Source organism: Argopecten irradians, chromosome 2, assembly GCF_041381155.1.
Source record: "Argopecten irradians isolate NY chromosome 2, Ai_NY, whole genome shotgun sequence".
NCBI lineage: Eukaryota > Metazoa > Mollusca > Bivalvia > Pectinida > Pectinidae > Argopecten > Argopecten irradians.
In genome coordinates, this window is record NC_091135.1 from 27825794 (window position 1) to 27839968 (window position 14175).

General features: G+C 36.4%; 1 protein-coding gene across 3 annotated transcripts; it reads right to left on the bottom strand.

Annotated features, from left to right (window-relative positions):
* Positions 1-771: 771 nt before the first annotated feature.
* LOC138315013 (tRNA N(3)-methylcytidine methyltransferase METTL6-like) lies at positions 772-13252 on the bottom strand. 3 transcript variants are annotated; one of them, XM_069255724.1, is made up of 6 exons: positions 13185-13252; positions 10337-10641; positions 4614-4739; positions 2842-3012; positions 2399-2540; positions 772-2067 (listed from the first exon to the last, which is right to left on the bottom strand). In XM_069255724.1, exons 2-6 carry the CDS (start codon positions 10598-10600, stop codon positions 1676-1678), a joined length of 1095 nt encoding a protein of 364 aa, XP_069111825.1. In that variant the 5' UTR covers positions 10601-10641; positions 13185-13252; the 3' UTR covers positions 772-1675. The 3 variants fall into 3 exon arrangements, with proteins under 3 accessions (XP_069111825.1, XP_069111824.1, XP_069111826.1); XM_069255723.1 differs by having other exon boundaries at positions 13095-13246; XM_069255725.1 differs by lacking the exon at positions 13185-13252 and adding an exon at positions 12245-12821.
* Positions 13253-14175: the final 923 nt, after the last annotated feature.

Here is a 14175-nt window from a genome sequence, read left to right on the forward strand (position 1 = left end):
TTCCCCCAGAACAATGACCTTGGTAAATCTCATTCCCCCAGAACAATGACCTTGGTAAATATCATTCCTCCAGAACAATGACCTTGGTAAATCTCATTCCCCTCAGAACAATGACCTTGGTAAATATCATTCACTCCATGACAATGACCTTTGTAAATCTCATTACCTCCAAGACAATGACCTTGGTAAATCTCATTCCCTCCAAGACAATGACCTTGGTAAATCTCATTCCCTCCAGGACAATGACCTTGGTAAATCTCATTCCCTCCAGGACAATGACCTTGGTAAATCTCATTCCCTCCAGGACAATGGCCTTGGTAAATCTCATTCCCCCAGAACAGTGGCCTTGGTAAATTTCATTCCCTCCAGGACAATGGCCTTGGTAAATCCCTCCAGACATGCCTTGGTAAATTTCATTCCCTCCAGGACAATGGCCTTGGTAAATTTCATTCCCTCCAGGACAATGATCATGGTAAGTTTCATTCCCTCCAGGACAATGACCATGGTAAATTTCATTCCTTCCAAGACAATGACCATGGTAAATATCATTCCCTCCAGGACAATGACCTAGGAAAATCTCATTCCCGCCAGGACAATGACCTAGGTAAATCTCATTCCCTCCAGGACAATGGTCATGGTAAATTTCATTCCCGCAGAGCAATGACTGTGGTAAATCTCATTCCCTAAAGATCAATAACAAAGAAAACAAAAGCAGCTCAGCGCAAATAATTTCGATAAGCCATGATAGAAGAGTAAGTTTCTTGTCAAATAGATGATATTGATCAGCCTGTTTTAAAATACATAATGCTCAGGTGCCAAAATATTTAATTATTTCTGGACATATGTTATGTCCCTTACCATATTGTCATCTACTTTGTACAAAACCAAAACGCATATTTTCCTATTTAGCACCAAGTCCTACAAGTATTTCTCGCCATGTCTTAGTCTAAAGGATCACAGAGCTCCCTTTCTGTTTGACACCCTCATTGGAAAGGCCAAAGGGATTCAATAACCATATGACAACATTGGAAGTCGGCAACAGTGGACTCTTTTACTTATCATGCATTTACATGTACTGAATATACATTGTACTCACATCCACCTGGAATTGCCCAGTAGAATTTGATTTTATGCATAGTACCTTGTATCAAACAAATGATTGATTTTATGCATAGTACCTTGTATAAAGCAAGTGAAAGTGTATTGAAAATATATGTATCATATATGCTACATGATGAAATGAAATAAAAATTAACTGATAGAGTAATGCCTAAGCCAAATACGTAATTTCAATTACGTTGTTTGTCTAAAATAATTCTTGTGATAATCTAATAAACTTCTTTCAATGCATTTTTGTAGCACACAATGTGATAGTACATTATATCAAACTTGTTGTAGTTGCATGGTCCTGGGAATCATTTCTCCCATAGGTTACAGGGATGTCTCTTAGTTGTTAGGGTAAATATAACTCTATCTTACACAGGGGGTGTAAGACAGCTCACAGTATCCTTGATTCTCGTGAAAGATTTTGGCGCCAACCATCGGCAAGCCATAGGTTCAGAAGCCAAAATCGTTCATTCTGGTTGAGATATCCATGTCCACTTGACAGATCCATGTAAGATTCTATTAGTACAACTCAATATTGGTAAGAGTTTTTGTCACACTAGTCTTAACGTCAAACATCCTTGTCTATACTTTGTGAGTTTGATTGACTATCAGTGCCTCCATTACTTATATCTCTATCTGTATTTTGTGAGTTGTCTTTATCACTTATTTCAGGAGAGTTTTGTGAGGTTTTACTGCTGTCTGTCTCTGTGTCCTGTATATGGTCAGTACTTTGTGAATCTGTGTTACAATCTGTGGTAGCTCCTATCACAGAATTACTGGTCTTATGTGAGTTATATCCCTTTGCTGTTGAATCGTCCATGACATTTGGTTTCATAAACTTTCCTTGTACAAATATCCGAGGAACACTGAGTCCTTCCTTTTTGTTAACAGTCTCCCTCTGTACGTATTCACACTCACAAACTGTCAGTCCTGATTCCAACACCAATTTCATCAGCATTTCTGCAATTAAAAACTCAATTAATTTAGCATCTGCAAAATACAAGTCCATCAAGTCCGTAAAGCAAAACATAAACTTCATTTCTGTGTGTTGAAAGAATATGATAAAATGTAAAATTCATCAACGTTTCCCTGTGTGTTGAAAGGATTTGATAAACTGTAAAATTAATTAACGTTTTTTTTTCAATTTAATTTCACAAACAACAGATATAACCTGGTAGGTATAATTAAAACAAAATGATATCTGTCATCATTTCTAATTGGCTAATATCAGAATTTTTTAAAAGTCAAATTCAACATCAGCACCCCTTGGATAATGGTACTATTTTTTTACCTCTGGAGAAGTAATATGCCCTTGTACCATCTTGTCTAACATAGAAGTTCTCTGATAGTTTATGTCCAGATTGAAACCTCAGCATAGCGTAATCGTACAATCCATAGTCTCTAAACAGTAAGAAGCCACCTGGTCGCAACACCTAAACACATCAAGGAAAAAGACATTTGGTTGGTTGATTGGGCCTAGCATCCCATTAACAGCTAAAGAGTCATTAGATTTAAAGATGGCTTAAACTAAACAATCATCAAACATTTTAATGAATAACAAAGATAATACTACTGATCTGGTTTCAATACATGTACATATGGAATATGAGAGAGAGAGAGAGAGAGAGAAGGCATATAGTACATATCCCCAATTAATCTGGAAAAAGAACCTGTAGGAGGTTAGTTTAAATTTTGTATATACTTTCACTTTGATCCCTAACTAAACCAAAATACCTTTGCAATGTTGGATAATGCAGCAGTCATTTTTTCTGGACTAATGGCAGACAGGACAAAGATCATGGACACTAGGTGGACAGAATCTTCTGGCATATGATTGGAGAGAGCATCGCAAGTGATATCGCACTGAAAGGCGTTACACTTTGCCGGGTTGTATAGTGGGTTCTCCTGTGTAAGAAAACAAATATCTCTCATATCTTACGGAGTCAGACAGATCTGACTGGGTCAATGAACCTACAAATGCGCATGATACATGTTAATTGCACAAGCTCCTGGATAAGAAAGTCTTTTTTTTAAACATGAGTTCTCCAATGCAAAATCCGCAAGTACATAATGTAGAAAATTAAATATTTTCAGCAAATAAATTCATATAAATGATGTGATATGGGAGAACAATATTGTGACATATGCTGGGTATGAGGGAGGGATATAAATAAAACTCAAGGCTTTGCTAAGGGTTATACATAATTTAATAACACCATGGTATTGAAAGATTCTTATAATATGTGACAGAGTATTATACCTTCCTGGGTGGTAAAGCAGATTCTTAAATATGTACTATTAGGGTCATTGATCAGAAGGTTTAGATCTAAATTCCTGTCAAAATTGTGCTCTGTTGATGATATAATTTTATACAAATATCCTACATTTATGTACATATATATATACACACATATAACCAGATATAACCAGATATTATGCTTAAATCATGTACGAGTAGGAATTGAATGTATTTTTTCTAATATTTTCATAGCAGCTATATATGAATAGCAGAAGCTATCTACATATCCCGTGGAGCGTATTAGCGCTCCTTGGAAGATATGTAGATAGCTTCTGCTATTCATAGCCGCTATGAAAATAGAAAAATACATTCAATCCTTATATTTACATTAGAATAATTTATGAAAATCAAAATTATTGAAAGGTTATTATATTATATTTAAAATGATGACACCCATATACGATGAAAAACCAGATTAATGGAACAGCTGGATGAAGTCGTTCAACAACATCGCGTTTTCAAGCTTCCGTCTTCCGGTTGACTTATTTTTGCAAATGACAAATGGTAAACAAGAAAAATAGTAAAAATAAGATTTGATTGACTTATTACAATAAACCTTAGTTAATTCTACATCAAGAAACAACACATTAAAGATTATACATTAAAATATAATGATGGACTATTTGGTGTCGATATAAAATTGGCGTAATGTTTGAAATCAGCTGATCAATGTACGAGAATCGTTGTATTCATAGTGTATTCATAGTGTTTTCATGAACAAATGTTGCTTTTTGTCAATTGGTTGATTCATATAGTGTCGAAATACCCAGAATGTAAATATAACATTTTGTGATCCCTAGGGAAGAATATACCTATCCTTCATATCCACGTATGAAAGAGTATTTTTCTCTCATACCTCGACGTTTTCTTGCAATTTTACTTCTATTAATTTCCACCATTTTGAAATAAATTTGAAAAAAAACACGACTGCAAGTCAAATCTCCATACATAATAAATTGTGTGATATTTTCAACACAGATACAGTTGTTTGTAAAGTATATCCAGCTTAATTTCAAAAAGAAATTGTTATAATTGTGCCTAGGAAATAGAGATTATGCTGACGCTGTGACGTCACGATGCTTTATTGCATGGGTAGCCATGCAATACAGCTTCAGGCTACATGGGTTTATTGCCCTGGACCAGCCAGTATTACATGTGTAGGTATGAGAGAAATAAATCATTAACATGATAAAGTTTCCTTGTTTACCTTGACAAACTGTACAGCTCTTGGTGAAAAGTCACATGCATGGAAGAACAATGTGTTGTCCTGCTCCATAAGTGGGAAGATGAAGTTGCCTACCCCACATCCTACCTCCAGTATTATCCTCGTCTCCTAAAACAATGGAAACACAAACATCAATTCAATACATATAATAGAAGCTCATACATAATAATTAACCAGATACAGTTACAAGAGGCCCAAAGGGCCTTAACGGTCATCTGACTATCTTGGCAATAGTAAAATTAATTATATATGGTGTCACTTTGTCAGGACCATGTCAGGATCATTTTCAATTTCTTTCAACAAATTTTATTTCAAACATGAGGCCCAAGGGCCTTAACATATAGGAAATTAATTAGATATAGTGTCATGGTAGCCATCTTCGATTTGGGATCAACCAAAGATGTAACAGTACTTTGTCGGGACATGTCAGGATCATTTCATGCAAGTTTCAGCCAAATCGCACCAATAGAACTTGAGAAGAAGTTCAAAATGTGTTTTCAAGATGGCAGCTGTGGCGGCCATCTTGGATTTCGGATCGACCCGCAAATAACAACACTTTGTCGGGACTATGTCAGGATCATTTCGTGCAAGAATCTGCCAAATCGCATTGGTAGAACTTGAGAAGAAGTTCAAAATGTGTTTTCAAGATGGCGGCTGTGGTGGCCATCTTGGATTACGGATCGACCCGAAAAATAACAACATTTTGTCAGGATCATTTCATGCAAGTTTCAGCCAAATCACACCGGTAGAACTTGAGAAGAAGTTCAAAATGTGTTTTCAAGATGGCAGCTGTGGCAGCCATCTTGGATTTCGGATTGACCCGAAAAATAACAACACTTTGTCAGGACTATGTCAGGATCATTTCATGTAAGTTTCAGACAAATCGCACCGGTAGAACTTGAGAAGAAGTTCAACATGTGTTTTCAAGATGGCAACTGTAGCGGCCATCTTGGATTTCGGATCGACCCGTAAAAATAACAACACTTTGTCGGGACCATGTCAGGATCATTTCATGCAAGTTTCAGACAAATCGCACCGGCAGAACTTGAGAAGAAGTTCAACATGTGTTTTCAAGATGGCAGCTGTGGTGGCCATCTTGGATTTCGGATCGACCCGAAAAATAACAACACTTTGTCGGGACCATGTCAGGATCATTTCATGCAAGTTTCAGCCAAATCGCACTGGTAGAACTTGAGAAGAAGTTCAAAATGTGTTTTCAAGATGGCGGCTGTGGCGGCCATCTTGGATTTCAGATCGACCCGAAAAATAATAACATTTTGTCGGGACCATGTCAGGATCATTTCATGCAAGTTTCAGCCAAATCGCACCGGTAGAACTTGAGAAGAAGTTCAAAATGTGTTTTCAAGATGGCAGCTGTGGCAGCCATCTTGGATTTTGGATCGACTCGAAAAATAACAACACTTTGTCGGGACCATGTCAGGATCATTTCATGCAAGTTTCAGCCAAATCGCACCTGGTAGAACTTGAGAAGACGTTCAAAATGTGTTTTCATGATGGCGGCTGAATGCGGCCATCTTGGATTTCGGATCGACCCGAAAAATAACAACACTTTGTCGGGACCATGTCAGGATCATTTCATGCAAGTTTCAGACTAAATCGCACCGGCTAGAACTTGAGAAGAAGTTCAACATGTGTTTTCAAGATGGCAGCTGTGGTGGCCATCTTGGATTTCGGATCGACCCGAAAAATAACAACACTTTGTCGGGACCATGTCAGGATCATTTCATGCAAGTTTCAGACAAATCGCACTGGTAGAACTTGAGAAGAAGTTCAAAAAATGTGTTTTCAGATGAGGCTGTGGCGGCCATCTTGGATTTCGGATCGACCCGAAAAATAAAACACTTTGTCGGGACCATGTCAGGATCATTTCATGCAAGTTTCAGCCAAATCGCACCGTAGAGAACTTGAGAAGAAGTTCAAAATGTGTTTTCAAGATGGCAGCTGTGGCGGCCATCTTGGATTTTGGATGACTTACAACACTTTGTGGGACCAGTCGACCCGTTTCAGCCAAAAATAAAAACACTTTGTCATGATGGGACCATGTCGAGGATCATTTCATGCAAGTTTGCAAGACAAATCGCACTGGTAGAAACTTGAGAAGAAGTTCAAAATGTGTTTTCAAGATGACGGCTGTGGCGGCCATCTTGGATTTCAGATCGACCCGAAAAATAATAACATTTTGTCGGGACCATGTCAGGATCATTTCATGCAAGTTTCAGCCAAATCCCACCGGTAGAACTTGAGAAGAAGTTTCAAAATGTGTTTTCAAGATGGCAGCTGTGGCGGCCATCTTGGATTTTGGATCGACTCGAAAAATAACAACACTTTGTCGGGACCATGTCAGGATCATTTTATGCAAGTTTCAGCCAAATCGCACAGGTAGAACTTGAGAAAACGTTCAAAATGTGTTTTCATGATGGCGGCTGTGGCGGCCATCTTGGATTTCGGATCGACCCGAAAAATAACAACACTTTGTCGGGACCATGTTAGGATCATTTCGTGTAAGTTTCAGCTAAATCTCACTGGTAGAACTTGAGAAGAAGTTCAAAATGTGAAAAGTTAACGCACGGCGGACGACGACGGACGAAACATGATGACTATAGGTCATCCTGACCCTTTGGGTCAGATGACCTAAAAATGTATAATCATGCAAATCACCAATTGTAAGGAAGTTATAAGTATTTTCATATCTAACTTAAGTTTTTCTATTGATATTAATATAATATTAAAAAAAACCAACAACAAAACAAGAGATCCCAGAGGGATCTTGGCGCCACCAAAAAATGATCTACGTCTTACAATGGAAAGATGGATCATTTCTCTGCTTTTCAAACTTTTACTACATATGAATTTGAGAAAGATCCTTTCCTTACTTTTTGAGATATAACACAGAAACAAACTTCAACTATCAAAATACAAATGGCTACCTATCGCCAATCTTATTAACCAATTGGTCCCAAAATGCATAATGCAAAAAAAAGATCCTAGGGGAACCTACAGATGAAATTTGAAAAAGATCCTTTCAGTACTTTCTGAAAAATAGCAGTAACAAACTTTAACTATCAAAATCCAAGATGGCGGCCTGTCGGCAATCTTGTTGAAAAATCAGTCCCAAAATACAATATGCACAACTAGAGTCCTAGAGGAACCTACATATGAAATTCGAGACAGATCCCTTCAGTTCTTTCTGAGAAATACATGTAGCGGTAACAAACTTTCACTATCAAAATCCGAGATAGCTGCCTGGTGGCCATCTTGTTGACGATGGGTCCCAAAATGCAAAAGGCATAACTAGAGTCCTAGGGAAATTCGTACCTACATATGAAATTTGAGACAGATCCCTTCAGTGCTTTCATAGAAAAAGCGGTAACAAACTTTAACTATCAAAATCAAATATGGCGCCCAGTCGGCCAACTTGTTGACAAATTGGTCCCAAAATGCAATATGCACAACTAAGGCCCTAGGGGAACCTACACATGAAATTTGAGAAAGATCCCTTTAGTACTTTCATAGAAATAGCGGTAACAAGAATTGTTAAGGGACGGACTGCCAGAAGGACGGACGGATGGATGAACCTCGGACAAAAGGCGATTTGATTAGCCCTCATCTGATGATGGTAGCAGACATCGCGAAAGTTGAAAAAAATGGCTGGTCATTCGGACTGGCAAGGACTGTGAGTAAGCCGAACCAAACAAGATTTTGCTGGACCAAACATTAAAATTTCTTAAGTATACACAACTTCCTGCTATTAGTGTCCAGGCAGATGCTTTCAAGATTATATTAAAGCTTGTGTGGTTTAAATTCTACATTTCTTTTGCCAGGTTTGGTACCTGCGTAATACTTCAGAGATACCATTTCTACCAACTTCCAGTACTCAATAATTGCTTAACAGTCGGTCCGGCCGGGATTTAGAATAGGCGGTTAGCTTCAATTTTTTCCAGACTTGGCCGACGGACCGGCACATTTCAGGTTGTCTGTGGTGGGCTAAAAACAAGGCTCCATTGGGCCCTAATTACTCACATCTTCTTGATGATGATGGTACAATGTATATTAAAGACGCAAGATGGAATGTTAACTCACTTGGTTTTTTGGAAGGGCCCAGTTTCACGAACATTATACTTAAAGAATGCTGCACTATTGACGAATGGTATTTTTTCTCTATCAAAACAGTAGCAGATGATCATGAATTAGCACTTTTTTTCCAGTTTAAACAATAACTTACTTCACATGAATACCACAATTGAAAAGTTTGAATTTCATATTTTACTTTAAGATAAAAACATTAAAAATTATATAATTACAATTTAATTGCGTCCTGAAAAAAGTCCATGACGCTATGCCCTATATGGAATGAAATGTTCTGATTGTACATCTACCAAAAAGGAAAACAAGTTATTCTATATTATTTTCATGTTAATCAGACATACAGTTGTACATTTACATGAGTAAACACCAATTATGGTTCAAATCATGAGAGTATCGTTTATGCTCTTTAGCTGTCAGTGGTTGAACATTCCTTAAATTATAAAGACAGAGCATAAACGATACTAATCATTTGAAAAACAATAACTGATGTTTATCGCTTGTCAAGTGACAGACCGTTCTGTACGGTTGTTTACTAAGCGGAGTATTGGAGTGACGGAATCGAGGTACCCGATACATACGCATAATAAACTGTGACCATAGGGCTTTTGATGGTCCCCATTATTTAGCCAAGATGACCACGTGTCTACGTGAGGTTTCGATCTTTTGTTTACCGATACGGGTCGTCGCCCTTGTCGCATGTTGACCTAGTAGTAGCTAGGTGGCGCTTTTGAAAGTGAAAACTAGACCAATTATCGGATCACTTGAAAGAGCGCGTGTAGTAATCGATCTTTAGTTTACTAATCAAAACATTAACCTGGGCTCTAATGATTTTACAGTAGCAGTATTTAAACCCCTATCTTCACGGGTGAGTAAAATGAACATCGTGGATCTAAGGCGTTTCGTTATGATTGTGAAATTAATCCGGTAAGAATGTCGCCGTATTTTTGTTTTGACAAAACTTAATTAAATTTCCATACAAACACGATAACTTTCAAACGTTTGTATGTAATATTTCCACCTCTTTTAAATTCATATGCAATTTAAATCAAGAAGGGTACACCACGTAAACGAATAAGAAAGTTGAACTCCTTACATAACTGTAGCAAAGGCCGTAGTCCAATTCGCCGAACAAGATTGGTATCGGTAAAACACAAGTGCAGTCGATATTGAAGAGAAAGGCGGAAAATCTATGTGTGTATGTTATGTGAATTAGAATTTATTAATTAGATTATTTAATTAAAAACAAAATATTCAACTAAATAAAAATATACAAGTCTATTATGTAAACTGTATGTTTAATCATGTATATTGTGTCTATTAAGACCACTTTCACTCAGACCCTCAATGTGGTCTGAATTATTGTGTCTAATTAACTACAAAATAACATGCAATAATTTATTTTGCTTTTGGTACATGGGGCATAGTGCCATGTTGGTTTTTTTAACTTCAATTCTCCGTAAGAAGGCTCCTTCACTTTAAGAGTTTTTCCTTAACTTCTGTAATGTTTTCCAATGGGGAATTTTAAGGTAAGGAATGTTCATGAAACTGGGACCAGGTGAGCTAAAAAAATAAATATTTCTAAACACCAATTAACTTACACTAGAACCTCCAATATCACTACATAATTCGTTAAATTCTCTTGTTGTCCAGTGCCTGTCCTTGAAGAATTTTGTTGTATTCCTTTTATAAAATAAATCCCAATTTTTCTTGGCTTCCAGTTCAAATTTATTCCTTTTAAAATCAGAAACAAGTGTAATATCTTTTTCTAGTTTTTCTCTCTCCTCTGAAGTCAGAACTCTAGCAGAATGGCCAATAATACCATCTCCCATGTCACTAGATAACCTCTCAAGGCAGCCAGCCATGCTCTTCACATTTCCAATGAATTATATATGGGAGATTATTTCTGAAACAAAGACACAAAGTTGCATTGACAATTATTTTTCTGGATCAATATTTTATTTACATCTGCAATTGAAAATAGCATCCTGTTATAACATATAACAACAACATAAACTATAATATATCATTTAAAATCTTATTAAGCCCCTATGTCCTATAGAAAGATCATACTTACTTCTGTCATTCATACATGTACTACATATAAAATTTGAGACAGATCACTTCAGTACTTTCTGAGAAAAAGTGGTAAAAAACTTCAACTACCAAAATCCAAGATGGCGGCCGGTCAGCCATCTTATTGACTGATTAGACTCAAATTGCAATATGCAATACTAGGGCCCAAGGGGAACCTACATATGAAATTTGAGACAGATCACTTTCTGAAAAATAGCGGTAACAAACTCTAACTTAAAAAATTCAAAATGGCTGCCTGGAGGCCATCTTGTTGAACCGATCGGTCCCAAAATGCAATATGCACAACTATAGGGTTATAGGGGAACCTGCATATGAAATGAGAGATCCCTTTAGTACTTTCTGAGAAATAGCGGTAAAAAACTTTATAACTATCAAAATTCAAGATGGCTGCCTGGCAGCCATCTTGTTGACCGATCCGTCGAAATATGCAATATGCGCAAGCTAGGGTCAAAGGGAAATGAAATTTGAGAAAGATCCCTTCAGCCCATTTTGAGAAATAGCGGTAACAAGAATTGTTAACGGATGGAAAGACGAAGGACCATATAGACAAAAACTTAAATAGCTCACCATCTAATGATGCTGGGCTAAAAATCTCACTCCAAAAAATGTAAGCTACATTGTATAACAAATTATGTACATTTATACTGGTTACTTATCATTGTTACATCTGAAACACATTTTTGTTTTTCTCTCTCTGATATATAGTAACAGGTTATTATATATAAAAGCCTTGGCATTGAAAACTCTTAAGAAATGTAGATAAATATCCCCTATGGGGGGTGGTGGTGTCAAAATAGCATGGCTATGGTAATGTAATGTGCCAGGGCCCGAACCAACAGAGCTACAACCATCCAAGAGTGGGACACGCTCACCGTTGCTTAACTATATGATACATAGTACTGACACTCATCCGCACATGCAGCCACAACAGCTAGCTGATGGACTATGCAGCTGAAATACCCATTCCATGTATCGACACATTAGAATGACACTACCAATTCTAAAAAAAAAACACTAAAATGATGTCTTTTATCATTTAAGTTAATCTTTAAAGATGCTCCACCAATGACAGAGCATAAATGATATTCATCATGTATAATTAACACAGAAAATAATACAAAATAATTTATTTTGCCTTTGGTGCATGCACAATCAATACTTAATTCATTTCATATAGGATATAGTGCCACAGAATTTTTTCGTGATGCAATTAATCATTTTTCATACTTTTAACTTAAATTAAAGTTAGAAGCTCAAACTTTTCAATGGTAGTAATAGGGTGAATTAAGTAACTTTTGTAACTGAAGAAAAATACTAAATCGTCTGCTCCTGTTTTAGATAGTGAAAAAATACCATTTGTCAGCGGTGGAGCATTTTTAATGTAATGTATAGATCAGAACACTATTATGTACATTGTACATGTAGCTGTGCATGGTCACCGATGATCGACCCGGTCCAATTCTGCTACACATAGAAGACAAGGATTGGTCGAATAGCTATGTCTTCCTCTACCTGCTGCATCTACATCTTCTTGTAATTTAATTGTGTTTTGTGTGTTGTGTATGTATAGCATGCTGTCATCTGTTAGACATAACTAATTTGTGAGAGTTGTCTCCCTTATTTCATTTATTTATTCGTTTGTTAGACTTTAAAAAAAAAGCTATAATTTAGCTATGATATGGATCTTTGTGAAAATAATGTGCTCTTCTTGGGGCCGAACAGATGAAGCCATTCCATCGAGATGTGATACAACTTACAAATAGCAGGTTGGGCACATGTAAACTTATTGCTATTATAGCGATATATAGCTGTAATAGCTATTTATAGCTATACAAAACTTGCGAAAAACATCATTTCTGGAGATAAATGTGCTTGCGCTCCAAACTACTCCTGAAACTTGCAGGGAATGTGTATAAGGATCATTTGAACACTATGCAACTACTTTTCGTTCGAAACAATAGAGCAATAATTAACTTAATTAGCTTAATTAAGCCTATACCTTATCAAAACTGCCTTCAATATGTTTTGATAATCGTTATAAACAACCACTGCAAGTTTCATGAGTCGGTTTTTGAGCGGAAGCATTTTTATCTTCAAAAATGTATTTTACTGTCAGTTATGTATAGCTATAAATAGCTATTATAGCTAAATATATCGTTAAAATAGCAATAAATTTACATGTGCCCAACCTGAATAGGCAACTAACATACAAATGTAGATGTCTACATAAGTTACAACAGCAATGTACATCTGATTAGTTACAGTGCAAAACACAAGAGTGCATAAACATATTCTTCATGGACAGTGTTTTTAAAATTCAAAATGGCTTGGGGATTGAAGCAATATAGTCACCAGAAATAGCTGAAACTTCCAGCACGTGAAACACGGATGGTGAAACTGTTGCTGACCGGAAGTACTAGCCAGGAAGTAGTATACTCGAGCGTAAGATTCGAGGAAAAATTATCCATCCATTCAGCAATATTTGTGATTTTAGAAAGAAATCATGTACCTTTTGTCATAATATAAGCCTAATGAAACATGATAATTATATTTGGGATACTTTCCAAAGCAAATAATGCAATAAATCGAAAAAGGTCTATAGCTGTTGTTAGACGCGAGCATTTCGATCATGTTTACAAATTTCACTTCCGGTAAAGAATCTTCCATATGGCAGTCAGGGAAAATATGAGACGTTAGCGTGTGACACAGGCCTGACGCCATGGCGAGCGATAAAAGCTTACATGTCGATAACAAAGTTCACGAACTGAAGTTTGGAGGAAGTTTTGACTCAAAATCGAAAGAAGCATTTCACTCCATAAGGTGTAAGTAGAGAATTACAGTTGCACAACAGTTCTCCACTCGGAATAACCTGATGGCTGAGTATTTTATTAGTGAAATTAATGGATGCAGACTGGAAGCCTCTATATCCATATCATCAATATATATACATATAAAATATATGAATACGTATACATGTACAAGTAACAGAACAAAATGTTGTATTTGAAGATTTTTTGCCAGGAGGATAATATTTATCACTTACCCATTTGAGTAACAGTTACCTGTTTGAATAATTAATAAGTTAACCAAATGAGAAATTCTGAGTTAGAGAAATGCATGAAGTTGTTTTAAACTTTTTTTATCAAAAAAGGGCGTAATAATTTCATATGGCATATTACTAACATTACTTAGTACACATTATTAATCAAAATAGGACGAACTTCATTGTCTCAATTTTGGTAAAAGTCACAAACTAAACCAACTCCATTACTTTAATTACTATGGTGCTAAAAAATATAACACAGGCAAAAATACACTGTAGTCAATGGTCATGGAGAGCACC

Excerpts from the sequence above, each read along its gene's own strand:
- LOC138315013 (XM_069255724.1), bottom strand. The coding sequence starts at position 10,600 with ATGGCTGGCTGCCTTGAGAGGTTATCTAGTGACATGGGAGATGGTATT. Across the intron at positions 4,740-10,336 it reads GTGATATTGGAGGTTCTAGT|GAGACGAGGATAATACTGGA; the intron begins GTAAGTTAATTG and ends CCATTGTTTTAG. Across the intron at positions 2,541-2,841 it reads CATTATCCAACATTGCAAAG|GTGTTGCGACCAGGTGGCTT; the intron begins GTATTTTGGTTT and ends TGATGTGTTTAG.